Raw genomic sequence first — 14,668 nt, forward strand, 5'->3', positions numbered from 1 at the left:
GTTGCCATGTTAGGTTCAGCGCTGGATTATCAGTGGGGATGTCTTCTTTTTTTTTAATCAATATTATTGTTTGATACTCTCATGCTACAAGCAGCGCAGGAGTTGGGAAAGGTCTTCTACAATGGAGAATTGTAGAATACAATACCTCTTTTACCCAGCAGTGTCGTGGAAGCTGCCCGGTTGAAGGGGCTCAGACCAGACATTTGTTCAGAAGTCTCCCTGCTGTCCCCTCTGTCCTGAAGGCCTTTCCCCGTCTGCCTTCCAACTCTGCTGAGTACAGTTTACGTGTTCCTGCCTCTGTAGCCTTCCCTGACCTGCCACTTGCACACATAACTGCTCGGTCACGCTCCTCTGCCGTTACCGACCACGTGCTCCTGTGTTTATGTGAGACTGACACCTTGGCTCTCACCTCCGCCATTTACTACCTGTGTAGCCTTGGCCAAGCCGTGTCCTCCTTTTAGAGAAGGAGTGTGATGCCTCCCATACTGGTTGTTGCAAGAACTGAAGCTGGAAAAGAGCTGTGCAGCCTGGAGAGCAGGGCTGTGGGGTTCCTGAGGGCCGGGGCTGTGGTGTTCCTGAGGGCCAGGGCTGTGGTAAACACAGCTGGAAAGTGTGCTCAGTGAGTTCATTGTAGGTTAAAAAAAAAGAAAAGCAGTGAAAGGATTGTGAAAAGCCTCAGGGGAGTATCGTCCCACACCAGGTCCTCACGGAGCCCCAGTGGTTGGCTCCGGCCAGCAGAGCTGTTCCTGCATTATTGCTGCCCTTGGAAACACTGCAGTCTGTCTGTCTCCATTTCTTCCTCAAAATCCTCTGTTCCTTCCCTTTCAGTACTTGTTGTTGTGTACCATTGAAATGAGATTGACTCATAGCTGACTCTCCTGTGGATTTTTCAGAGGCTATAAATTGCCCATCTTTCGCTGGAGGAGCAGCTGGTGGATTCAAACCACGTGCTTTTGGGATGGCAGCTCAGCTCCTTACCACAGGGCCACCAGAGCTCCCATTCGTATTGTTACTGTCTTTTATCACAATCTAGGTTTCCCCCCTTCCCCCTTTATCTTTTGAAATGACTCATCTTTCTTCCAAACTTCTGGCAGTTTTACTTCATGGGATTTCAAGCCTTAAGAGTTTGTCTTCTTTCTTTGTTATTGTCATGTGCCACCTAGTTTCCTGTGACTCATGTACAACAGGTCTGAACCCTGAGCCAATCTCATTGTCTCCAACACACCGACCCTCATTACTCCAGTTACTGTGTCAGTCCATCTCATCTGAGGTCTTCCTCTCCTGCGCTGTCCCTCCACCTTTCCAATCATGACGTCCCTCTCCAAGGACTGGTCCCTCCTGGCAGCATGTCCAAAGTATGTCAGACGGAGCTTAAAAAGCCTTGCCTCCAAGGAGCAGCCTGGTTTCACCCTCTCTAGGATAGACATGTTCTTTAGACAGTTGAATTCCTTGAATATGCCACTCAGAATATGTATTTTTTTTTTTGGTGTCTGTGATGTTTGAAAATTTTAGAGTTTTTTTCAGTGTCCTCGGCCTAGGGTCTGGCCCCCTGGTCTGTTTGGGGTCCTCTGGCCTCTTAACCATTGCCTCCCTCACCCTCACTCACACCTACACCTCATTCGCCCTCCAGCCTTTTCAGGCTTCCCAACTGGCTTTCTTTGTTCTCACTTTTAGGTCAGAACCCTACAGTGCCTTCTCCCTTCTCTCCAAGACCTCACTGTGCCCCAGCTGCCTCATCCTTCCCCATCCTCACCCAGGCTCACCCTGACTCCCGAAGGCTGACTGAGTACCCCAGCCTTTGGTCCTTAGACGTAGGGCTGTTTTCTGTCCAGTATAGGTCCACTGTCTTCACTGCATGATGCACCCATTGACTGTGTGAAGGGCCCAGTAAATGTCTGTGGAACAACTCAAGGAATGTGTATCAAGGAATGCAGATCAAGGAGTGAGTCAAGGAGGTTCCTGGGAATCCTGGCGTGTCACACATTGAGCCTCGTGGCCTGGACTCCATGCCTGTGCCTGTTTCCCGTGCCTGCCTCGTCTCTCCTCTGTATCTTGGCAGCAGAGGTGCCATTCCTTTTCCAGTTTTTGCTCCATTGGCTGTACCCTTCATACCTGCTCACCTCAGGCTCAGTGTACTCCACTTCCATGGACGACAGGTCTAACCATTCTGTTCACTTGGAAAGATTCACTTGGAATCTTCCCACATAGTTTGTCACTTAAAATTAACTGCTCCCTTTATATATAGCCTTTGAATCTGGTGGAACCTGCTTGCATCTCTGGAAGTACTCAGAGGCCCACATTATAGCCATCTGGTCCTTTAGTCATACCTTGGGACTTTGGGGTCACTGACGTGCACCTTTCAGAAACAGGACCGTGTTCCTCAGCCTTTGGTCACTGAGCCTGGACCACTGGGCCGCAGAGCCCCATTGGAAGCTCAGTCAGGCGCTTCCCAGCTGGGACTTCCAGTCTTGCCTTGGATGGAGCATCCTCAGTGGTGTCAGAAAGGCACATACTTTTTCATTTCTCCAGGGAAAATCTCTATTGGAGAACTGAGCACAGCCAGTTGAGATGTGCTGTCAGTATCTCCAGGTGTGTTGAAAGCAATAGCCCTTTGACTTCTTACTTACTCTTATATTCAATTTTTATTATGCTAAAATATATACCCATTTTTAAGTGCACAGTATAATGGTATTGATTACATTAACCCATAAACAATGTTGTGTCATTACCATCACAATCTATTTCCACAATTTTGTCACTACTCCAAACAAAGGCTCTGAATCTGTTCAGCATTAATTCCCTGTTTCTCCTCTCAGATCCAGGTAACCAGTAAGAAACATCCATCTCTATGGATTTGCCTATTCTAGCTATTCAGCATGTTTTCCAGGTTTATCCTTGACGTAGCTTAGGTCAGGACGCCATTTTCCTATATGAATAAGTAATATTCCACTGTGTGGATAGAGCACCTTTGGTTTACTCACTTGTTAGGGGGTTCTAGTAGCCTAATAGATAAGGAGTTCACTGCCATCCGAAGGGTAGACGGTTCATATCCACCAGCTGCTCCATGCAAGGACGGGTGGTCTCTTCATGTGATTTACTGCCTCTGTAAGCCCACTGGAAGGTCAGCTATACAGTACATGACAGACTCATTTACTGGTAAACCCTTGGTTTATTCCCACCTTTTGACTATTGTGACTAACTCTGGTTAGTGAACACTGGTGCACAGGTAACTATCCCTGGAAAGTTAAGTGTATGTGGAGAGTGGAATTGCTGGGTTATATGGTAGACCTAGGTTTAATTTAAAAAAAAAACAAAACAAAACACAAAAACAAACCCAACATTGTGTTTTTGTTTTGGGTTTATATAGCACTTTAGACACCCATTTAATAATTTCTACACAAATCATTCAGTGATGCTATTGCATTCTGGTTGTTCCATTTTAAAGTCTTCCATTTCCCTAGGTCTTTTCCTTTTCATCCTTACTTTAGAGTAGTTGTTGATCTTTTGGTTTCTTGTAGATTTTGCTTAAATGGTGCACTGTACTCGAGAACAGTTACTATGTCAGCCAGCCAGTGGTAGCCAGGCACCACCTAGTTCTTCCAGTCTCAGGGTGAATGAGCCCGGGCCTTGTGTAGGCTGTTTGTCCTGTAGGCTAGTTTCTTCTCTGAGACTTTAGTTTCTTGTGTTTAACTTCTTTGAGGAGCCCGACAAACCATTTCCCACAGCAGCTGAAGTCTCTCTACATCCTCACAGGCACTTTTTCAGCTTTTGAGAGGAGCCCTCTTAAAGAATGTGATGTGGTGTCTCATTGTGTCTACTTGAGTGTTACTATTTATTTTTTTTCCTATAATTATATTTTATTAATTTTCATAAACATTTACAGAGATTTTGGGCTTCCACTCATTCATTGTTGCACTATTCTCTCTACCCTCCTCCCAGTTTGTTCTTGTCCAAATGCCACAGTGCTTGTCAAAGCCAGTTCTGATTAATCTTCTTTGTCAGTGTATCCTTTGCCATTCCCTATCACTCCTCCCTGAGAGAGACTTCACCCTGAGTCATAAGGAAAAGGGGATGGCATATTCTCTTAGCTACTTCCTGCTGAAAAGGGACGCTGTGGGTTTCAGGGTGAAGATCTTCTCTCACTACTCTAAAGGGCCCCTTTGGCAGTAGGAAACACATAGACTATTATGGAGATTGATTTTGGAATTTAGATGCACTCTTATTGATTGTGCTTGGCTGTACATGTTCATATCCTTGATGATGTATCATGGGGGTGTTGCAACCTAGAAGACACAAATTTGACTAACAAGTTATAAGTACATGAGGCCAAAAATTATGGAAAAGTAAAAGAAAAGATTCTTTCATTGTTTTACAAACCCTCCCCCAGGTCCCCTCCACTATTTAGCCCTCGCTCTAGTCTCCTGTGATGACAGAAATACCCAGTTATATCTCTCTTTTAAACGGTTCTCTCCCTCCTCTGTTTCAGTGCAGTATACATTATTGAACCCATCTTACTCAGTCTCTCCCCAACCCCAAGGACAGTCCCATTCTACAACAGTGGCATCATGTAATATTTGTCCTTTTGTGATTGGGATATTTCACTCAGCATAATGTTCTCCAGAGTCAACCATTTTGAATAATATTGCATGAGTTCCTTGTTTTTTAATGCAGCATAGTATTCCATTGTGCGAATATACCACAGCTTCTCTAGCCATTCGTTTGTTGATGGGCACTTAGGTTGTTTCCAACTCCTTGCTATTGTGAACAAAGCTGCAATAAACATGGGTGTGCATATATCTGCTTGGATGTCAGCTATGGTCTCTTCAGGGTATATTCCCAGTAGTGGAATTGCTGGGTCAAATGGTATCTCTATTTGCAACTTTTTGAGAAAGCGCCATACTGCTTTCCACAGGGGTTGCACCATTTTACACTCCCACCAACAGTGAATCAGGGTTCCAGTTTCTCCACAACCTCGCCAGCATTTGTTGCTTGCTGTTCTGTTAAATTTTGCTATTTTTACTGGGGTGAAATGATATTTCATAGTTGTTTTAATTTGCATCTCTCTTAGGGCCAGGGATTTTGAGCATTTCTTCATGTGTTTGTTAGCCATCTGAATGTCGTCTTCGGTGAAGTGCCTGTTCATATCCTGTGCCCATTTTTCTATTGGATTCTTTACCTTACTATTTAAAAACAAACTGGTAAACAAAAAACCAAACTGTAAAGAGCTAAAACCCGTTCTGCCAGTAAAAGCATCCAATTTGGAGAAGTGATAGATTCAGGCTGGCGGTGGGAATGACAGTGGAGACAAGGGCACCAAGAAGAGGCAGCTCTCCAGTCAGGCCAGCAAACACAGACACACTCACCATAGACTGTATCTTAACCAGCTTTTCACATGTCAGAGTAGAGCAGGGGGAGCAGGGCTTATGGAGTCCCATCCTTCTCCTGAAGAACATTCAGTCAGCACTGGACCACAGAAGTCTTTATAAACTTTCTTTTTCTGGCCAGGGCTGTATTGATCTGTTTTTTTTCTTGTGCAAAGCCCTAAGAGGGAGAAAGGATGGCTAGGACTTGGGTCTTGAGTCAGATTGGAACTGATAGATCAGTAGTCAGAGGCAGAGGAGAGAGTGAGCGGGGGAGCTCAGGGGGCCGGCAGCCTGCAGGCTCAGGCTCAGGGCTGGGAAGAGTGTGGCTGAAATTAATAGGACTGAGGAGCAACCTTGTGAGATGGAAAGGAGAGAAAAACCATTCAATACAAGAGGGGGAGCTTGAGGAAAGGCAATACGAGTAGGACGAATGTAAGTCAATGCTGGGATTAGTGTCAGCCTGGGGCTCCGAGGAGCTGCCTCTGAGATATTGACCGATGTGAGAGAGAGCGGGATTACACAAAAAACCCATTAGAGGACGTGATGGGGCCAGAAGAGCCAGAGCACATGGGCAGAAAGGGGAAAGGTACCACCGCATGTCCTGCACATTCATCAGAGAGATGGAAACCTACGCCGAGTTGAGAAAGTTGAACTCTGGCCACCCACAGTGAGAAAAAGCAGAATGTTTGCTCTAGGTGGAAACTTGAGTTAAGGGCATCAGGTTTAATATGAGGAAGCTGGGTCATGTCCTCTCGGATTGTCCAGGCTGCTGAGCAAGGTCGCCATGCCCACCTCATTGTCAGTGTCCTGACTGTTTCCACGAGAGGGGCCTTCCTTCAGAAATTGGGGCGTTCATAAAGCAAGATGGGCTAGATCAGTGACTCACCGGAAGATGCTGCCATCCCTATCAAAGGTCAAACAGTGTTAAACTGACAGGGCAGGTAGATTGAGTTGCTACTTAGGAGAGCTTTGTCCTGCTTGGCCCACGTGGTTTTTACACTCCATACAGAGCCCTGTGGAATGACCTCAGACAGCCTGGCTGTGAACAGGTAAGCCAGCCGGATGGACCCAGATGGCAGCTTTCATGGAAAGGATGGCAATAGTGGTGGTGGGGGTGGTGGGGGCTGGCAAATGGGGAAGGACTCATAGTGACCTTATGAACAACAGGTCTGAGGCCTGCCCTCTCCTGTGCCATCCTCACCATCCCTGACACACTTGAGCCCACTGCTCCAGTCACTCTATCAGTCCATCTTGTTGAGGGTCTTCCCCTCATTTCACCAGTCCTCCACCTTTCCTAGGCTGATGTCCCCTTCCAGGGAAATGCCTCTCTTAACAACATGCCAAAGTAAGTATGTGAGATGAAGCTTCATCATCCTTGCCTCCCAGGAGCACTCTGATTGAACTTTTCTCCATGACACACTGGTGCGTTCTTTCAGCAGTCTGTGGTGTAGTCAGTAGTCTTCTCCAGCACCATGTCAAAAGCATGAATTCTCCTGTCTGTCATCTTTATTTGTTGTCCAGCTCTTAGATGCATAGCAGGTGATTGGAAAAGCCACGCTTGAGTCAAGCACACCTTAGTCCTCAAATTGACATCATGGGTTAAGGGAGGAAAAGAGAAGTGAATTAGGGGTGCAACTATTGCCAGACAAAGATTGTACTAGAACAGCGGCCAAGCGCCTGACCTGTCAGGACAGAAATGAGCTTATTATAATATGAAGGGCCTTGGCACTGTGGTGCATTGACATTATGCTGTGAACCAAAAGGTCAGTGGTTCAAATCCATGGGCAGTCTCACAAGTGAAAGATGGACAGTTTTCTCCTCTGGAGATTTACAGCCTAGGAAGTGCAGTAGAGGGTTGCATTGAGTTAGAACCACTTGGATGGCAGTGGATGTGTGAAGAGAAAACAGCTTCTGCCAAACAGGGAAGAACTAGAAAGAAAACACGTTGCTGAGACCATTTGTTAATTTTAATATGTGAAATAAGAGAGTGCTGGGTAAATATGAGGTAAATATGCTGGGAATATGAGGTAGGGGGAGGAATAGTGATGCAGGAAGGTAAGCATGAAATTTACACTTTAAATTTACATTCTGGTAGAAGAATGTCAACTTTAGGGTTATATTAAAATGTAAATGTCGTGCCTGTAGTCGTCACTTCTGTGAACTGGGCTCTAGATGGAAAGGCTTGTGCGCACATGCAGAGGAGGCTGAGCTCCTAGGAGGCGGCCGGCTGCCCTGTATCCCCCAGGCCTTTCCGCAGCTATTCACTGAACTCTCTGCAGCCCTGCTGCCCTGGACACCCATCCAGTCCACCCCCAGGTACCCCTGATACACTGACGAGCCTGGACAGGGACTTTCCGGCACCCACTGGTCCTCTAGAAGGAAAGGGAAGCCCCACCTGGGGAGTGGGGGGCTACAGTCATGTGATCCATTCTTGAACCATCTGATGTCACCTGAGAGCACTGGTGGGCTCTGAGAATGGCTGTGCTGTGTGATGTGTTCTCGTGGTCTGTCCTCCCAGGCTCCGGGCACCACCAGGCCTTTCCAAGCACATTGCTGCAAACCATTTATGTATGGGTAATTCACAGCAGCCTTTGGCCAACTTCAGCAACAACTTTGCAATGCACTGCACCCTCTTATTACAGGCCTTTGGCTACTTAGTAATCTGGGAGCACCCTGGAGATCAATGGCGAAAGTCTTGGGACTCGACTCTGTGAGATGTGAGCTGTCTGTTGTGGAGCCTTTGTTCTAACAGCTGGTCTTCTGATTTTTTCTGTTGCTGAGAGTTCCCAGTGCCCCTGTCATGGTCAGTCCCCAGCTTCAGGTCCTGCACATAAGTTTTTCTAAGAGTCTCAGCCAGATGGATTGACACAGTGACAACTGCAGTGGGCTTGAGAGTGTCAGGAAGTATGAGGATGGTACAAGGATGGAATAGGGTTCCGATCTGTTGCTCTTGGGGTCGCTGTGAGTCATACTTGACTCATACTTGATGGCCTCTAAAAACAACAAGAGCATCTCATGGCCCTCTGGAACTGAGACCCACCCCTGCCAGGCCTCCTCTGCCCACCACCTCCTGGCCTGGTGGCATTGCTCATTTTCCCTCGGCCTCCACCCGGTCTGCCCCAGGGCCCATGTGCCTGCTCCCCCAGCTCCCCCAGCTCCCCCAGCTCCCCCAGCTCCGGCTCCTGGGCTAGCCCGCCTCAGCCAGAGGTGTGGGAGCTCGCTGGCTTCCCCTCACTTCACCACTAACCAGCAAACGCCCTTCCTGCTCTGCCTTGTGGCCATCTTGTTCAAAGCTTCCACAACATCCAGCAGTGGCAGTGATGGCTCCAACTGATTGCCCTCTGGTCTCCTCCATCCTCAGGCCCCTCTGCACCTCGCTTCCACATTGATTTCAGACACCCCAGTATCCCACTACCCGTTCAGGGGTCCACTGGCTGGGCCAGCACTTGGACAAGTCCTCAGTGGGTATTGATCAGTCAGCAAACAGGTTGTGCCTGCTCTCCCACTCATTAGCCCTCATGATCCCCTGTCACCAGTGTCCCCTCTCCTTGGAGGCCACGCCCTGCCTCCTTCATGATCCTGTCCCACACCGCTCACCTCCTCGTCCCTGGGCCTCATTTATACCGTGCTCCTCCACGGGACTCTTCTAACCCTAAAACGCTCATCTTCCTCTCCCAGATCTGCCTGGTGTTTAAGAACTGTGTCAGGACCTTAGAGTCCCCTCAGTTTGACAAAGCAGTGGCCTCCAAACATTTCTGTTTGCAAATCTAAAAAAGAGCTCTGGGGGAAACATGGGATCATTTGGATGGTTTAGCTTGAGCTCTAAGATGTTTCATAAGTTTAAGTACATTTCATTTTCACTAATAAGAAAAAAAGAAACATTTTGTAAAATGGACTGTGAGGATTAGAATAAATATTTTATGATATAATTTGGTGAAATATAATTTTAATTACATCACTGAAGAAAGTACACTGAATCTCTAATGACATAGTGGTAAGGAACTGTGCAGCCAGCTCAGAGACATGCAGTTCGAATCCACCAGCTGCTCCGCAGGAGAAGGATGGGCACTCTCCTCACATGTGATTTACTGCCTCTGAAAACCCTGTGGAAGGTCGGCTGTGGCTCGGTTCTGACTTGATGGTAGACAACAAGACTGAATCTGGAAGAGAAATCACGGAAGAATTTTGTCAGTGAGTTTTAGACGGCATATCTTGGAAAGTTTTTCCATAAAATTCCAGCAACATTCAAAAGAACACATTCTTGCATCTAGATGGCTTCAGGTTTGCTGGACACAGGACAGCTTGGACCAGGCTTTTTTTGGTAGTAAGTGCAGGACAGAGATGAAAGAGCTCCTGAGAGACCTCAGGCCCAGTGACATGTTAGAAAGTGCATCCCAGACACTGGGCTTCGAGTTGGCATGAAGGGGCCTGTGTCTGCTCCTCTTTGTCTAGCAAGGGGCACAGGGCAGGGGTTGCACCTTCTTGTGTGAGGTGAAAGATGTTGTGGAGTATGTGTTCTTGGGCAGTTTTAGAAAATAGAGAATTTGAGAATCTAAAAATTGGTTCCTGTAGAGCTCCTACAAAGTAGATTTGCAAAACCCCAACTGAAGAGTGGTGACACTGCCCATTCAGAAAGGTCAGAACAGACACCCAGAGAGGCATAACCTTGGAAGAAGTGGCTTTTTTACGGCAGATGGGATCTCCGTGTGTACTGGGGGAGTCAACCCTCAAAGCCGGCCTTTGTGCAGGGCTTCTCTCAGTACCTTTTCTCTTCTGAGCCCGTGAGCTCACGGTCCTTTATCTGTGATGTGAGCTTCTCCTCCTCTCGCCATGTGGCTGGTTCTGATGACCAGGGCCAGCGAGCCTAGTGCTCAGCAGGTGCTTCTGGACCAGCTGGCTGGTGGCACGCATGCTTCCCCTGGTCCCTGGGGCCTGTGCGCTGCGAGAGGATGGTATGCGTGACTCTTACAGGCTGAGGGCATTGCTCTAGGCTGGCCCAGCCAGTTAGGAGTGATGATGGTGAAACAGTTTAGAAAAGGGTGCTGAGGAAGGCAGCAAACTAGAAAAATGAAACCAGTGTGGCTGAATTACACAGGTAAAAACTGATGCACTATTGCTGTGCAAATTCTTCACTGCCTGTGTTCCCCAAAGTTCCTCATTGTTCATGTGCAGGAATGTTGTTGTTGTTATGTCCCATCGAGTCGCCTATGACTCCTTGTGACCCTGTTACGGGAGCCTTAAACCCTGCTCTATCCTGTGCCAATCCCACTGTCTCCAGCACACCTATCCCAATTACCCCCCATTATGGTTGGTTACTGAATCCGTCCATATCATCGAGGGTCTTCCTCTCCTGTGCTGTCCCTCCAACCTCCCAAGCACGGAATCCTTCTCCAAGGTGTGCAGGAATACCTGAGTGTGTGTGTGTGTGTATTTGTTGTAGTGTATTATCAAGTCAGAACCGACCCATAGCTGACCCTCCAGTGGGTTTTCAGAGGCAGTTAAGGATATGAAAGAAGATTACTCATCTTTCTTCTACAGAGCAGTTTGTGGGCTCAAACCATGTGTCTCCACTAGGATAATAAATCATTCTTCCCCTCTTGGGTTTGTCCTGGAGCATGCTTGTTTTGTCATATCACTTCCTACCATACCCTCTGTCTGAAGAGTTAACAAGAGTTAGGTTTAGGGTTTAGTTGGCAGAAAGCTTACCTGTACAGAGAGATTAACTTCATGATGTAAATTTAATAGAGAGAGCTCCTGGTGGTGATGATGATAATAATTTTTGGTTTTCTTTTTATTTGGAGGGACGATGGTATTTTTAAAAGAATAAAACTACTTGACCTAGTTCAACCTCTAGGAAAAGTTTTGCCTTTGCACTGGGTAACAGCAGTAGCAGGATTTTAGTTGTAAAACAGCTGTGGTTTGGTGACGTGTTGAACCTCATTCCATCTGCTCAGGCTCATTGTTGTCGAACTTGGTCTCATCATTGAGACCAACACCAATGAAAGGCTTAGCTGCCTTTCTCAATGAACAATAGGACTGGTAATACATTTTGAAGCTATCAAACAGGTATTTAATGTTCATTTATGTGCCAAAATTTAGATCATTATGTCACTGCTATTATTGCAACCTTGGATGTCATAATGCAGAAGGGGATGATGAAGAGATGAGGAAACGGAATCCTGTCAGTTGTTTTACCTCGTATGTCTGTTTTGCTTCACATAGAGTACCATTATGCTGGATAGGTAAGAAAGGGACTGGAGGTGGAAATAGAGTGCTTGTTACCACAGAGAATTCTTCAAATTATTATGTGTAGTTAGACTGCTTAGACCAATCAGCTTGTCCTATCTGTTTGAAAATGTATACACAGTTTAGTAGCAACAGGTGTATCAGATCTGGTTTAGATGGATCCCACATGCTAAACTTTCTGTTGACAATTCCACATCCCTGTTTTTGTTTTGTTTTTACATGGATTTTCTGAAAAATAGTCAAGTAGTTATGCTTTCTGGACAGTAGCAAAATACTTTCTAAGAGACAAGTGTCATGACACCACATAAGAATATACTTCTCGTAGTAATTTACCTCTGACTATTTGGTGTCTTAACACTTGGTTTATATCACAGTGCTAGTTTGCAAACCAAAATTGACATATTCTGTGGTTAACTTGTTGTTAACAGAATGCTTTGCTTTAGTTGTATTTCTTCTCTCTTCTTTTGTCTTAAATGGGTTAATATTTAGTCTCCATGAACTTCCCTTTGAAAGAGCCTGTAAAAAGTCAGATGAGTCTAAAAGTGTTCTTTGAAGTAGCAGCAAATCGGAGGTATATGTTCTGTTATATAGAAAAAAGTCCTTGCTGTTTTCTTCCATTTAACTATGCCAAATTGTATATAATTCATAGGAAATTCACCTTCTGTGTGGTAAAACAACCCAATAAATATTCCATTTTGCTCAATAAAAAAACAAACATGCAAACAAAACTGTGTCTTCAGGGATTTCAGGGCAGTTTCTTGCAGCTAGGCCACCAGACTACACACACACACACACACACACACACACACACTTTTTATTGAGAGATAATTTATAGTTACTTTTCAAAGCATCCAATTCTTAATATTCAGTGCATTGACCAATGTGCACACCATTGTAATCAAGTCCTGATGCAGGAATAAAGACATTAACTGGTTAACTAAGAAACAGAAAGGGCAAGACTAAAGTTCCAGAAGCTGGAGCTGCCCAGCGGGCACCTTCCATGGGCATCCATGTCGTGTGTCTGTAATGTGTGGCCGTCAGTCCCTTCGCCTTGGTTCTCATGCTCTAAGGGGACGTGTTCAGCCTCTGGGGGTGTGAGCCTGCCCCTCCCCAGGGCTGGCAGGATGGCTCTGGGCTGTGGCCGGCACTCACTGCCGTGCACTTTTCTCCTCTGCAGGTGTTCCACTGCGTCCACTTTGAATGTCCAGAGCAGCAGAACAGCCAGAAGGAGGACAGCAGCGAGGACTCGGGCCCAGCGGACACCAGCCTGGCAGGTCAGCAGCTGGACCCCCGCGCCCTGCAGGCCCCTGGCGGCAGCTCTCTGCCCTCCAGCCCAGGCTCTGCCTCCCGCTCACCCCAGCGGCAGCACCAGTAAAGGGAAGAGACGGGTGTGGATCGATGTGGGTAGGCGCAAGCGACAGCAGGAAACTGTGTCCTCCTTCAGCGGGAATCTTTGTTGACTGTCCTCCACACCCCCACTTCCGGAGAGGAGCAGACTTGGCTGGGGAAAAACGGACATAGAACAGGTTTCCTCCCAAGGACAGAAAGCTTTGTTCTCCTCAATTTGTTCTAATCAGGCTGGTCTCCAGGGGAAGAAAATGGGTCTTCAATCTTCATCAAGTCCACCCTACCTCTCTAATCTAGCCCAGGCGAAGGGGACAGAGGAAGTCATAGGCCGTGCTGGAGTTCAGAAACAGCACATGGTGTGGACGGAGGAGGGGCGAGAGGCCTCCAAACCGGGAGGCCCCTCTAGGAAGTGGTTTGACTTTTATGGAACACATTGTCCCCGCAACAAAGTTATTTTTATTTCCTTTAGTTATTCTTCATTTGCTGAATCATAGGTGTTCCAGATCTCTTTGAAATGCTCAAGCAGCAAATCACTTGTTTCAGTCCCTTCTGACGCTGTAATTTTCCTCCCTTCATTTTGAACGGTTAAACGTGGGGCGGAGCAGAAACACAGATGCAGCTCATAGCACCTGCCTGACAGGGAAAATCCTGCGAGGAAGCTCAACAAAATACACAATGAGCAAATCAGTCTGTGGACACGGGAGTTAATAATCACTCCAATTGCTGAGTTATTAGCCTGTCATTCCTGAAATGTATCCAGAATTGGCTGTTAAGCTTGTGGGAATGACAAGGAAAGAGTTGTGCCACTGGTTAATTTAATGTTCACAAGTATATGTGTATCAATATATCTCTACACCAAGTTCCAGTTTGGTGAGCCTGCCTGGGACCCTGGAGTTGACCTGCTCTCTGGGTTTTGTGTGGCCGAGCGGTGGTCAGGAGTCATACCGGGCTGTATGGGCATCTTGGTGGCGTCCAGTGGTTGCTGTGTTGCAGTAGCAAACTGGGGATTGAAGAAGCACTTGGAAGGAACTTTTTCTAATTTCATTCGACTCTTACTGTAGCTTGATCTGGCTGTTTGCTTTGTCTCTTAGTCATTCCCATTCCAGTGGTAACTCCCCTCAGCACCTTGACCAGATTGTCTGGGTTTTGGTGGTTTGGCTTTGGATTTTGTTTACCTCCCGTGTTGTCCAGCATTGAGTCAGCTTGGACCACAGCTGGACAAGCCCTTCTTGAGTCCTGAAAGCATGTAGTGGCAACGCCCCAAAACACAGCATCCCCTACACGGTTTCCTGCAGACCACGTGCTGGGCCTCCGCCTGGAGGAGCATGTGGAGCTGTTAGGGCGGCTCTGGTTAGGGTGTAGAAAGAGCGAGTGGGACATTTAACGTGGCCTATTTTCTCTAGTTTATCGTCAGCTTGAGTGATATATTGGTATTGAAATAGTACAAGAGCATCACACTGCCTGGCAAAGGGGAAGGAGATCCTTTCTGTGTGAACACGGGCTGGCAGAAAACAGGTCACTAAGCCAGGAGACTGTTCTGGAAGGAGAGGCCGCTTGCTCCGCAGTTCTCCGTGTTTCTCCTCAGGGAGGTCGAACCATGCAGCACCTCTGAGGCTTCCCCTTTGCCCCACTCCCAGGGCCCAGCTCTAGGGTCTCTGTCCATGTCTCCATGGTCTGGGGTGAGGGAACCCCCTGAGGAGGTGCTTGACTCC

At 47.0% G+C, this 14,668-nt stretch overlaps 1 protein-coding gene across 2 annotated transcripts in view; it reads left to right on the forward strand.

Moving 5' to 3' along the window:
* Positions 1-12,987, forward strand: part of BTBD9 (BTB (POZ) domain containing 9) — a 553,349-nt gene extending 540,362 nt beyond the window's left edge. Inside the window, exon 10 of one of the 2 annotated variants that reach the window (XM_006882022.1) lies at positions 12,787-12,987. In XM_006882022.1, coding sequence (XP_006882084.1) covers positions 12,787-12,984 — 198 coding nt within the window. In that variant the 3' untranslated portion in view covers positions 12,985-12,987. The remainder of the gene's footprint in view (positions 1-12,786) is intronic. The other variant, XM_006882021.1, reaches the window with a different exon arrangement.
* The last annotated feature ends 1,681 nt before the right edge of the window (positions 12,988-14,668 follow it).

Source organism: Elephantulus edwardii, unplaced genomic scaffold (assembly GCF_000299155.1).
Source record: "Elephantulus edwardii isolate Elephantulus edwardi_28Jun2011 unplaced genomic scaffold, EleEdw1.0 scaffold00017, whole genome shotgun sequence".
Taxonomy (NCBI): domain Eukaryota; kingdom Metazoa; phylum Chordata; class Mammalia; order Macroscelidea; family Macroscelididae; genus Elephantulus; species Elephantulus edwardii.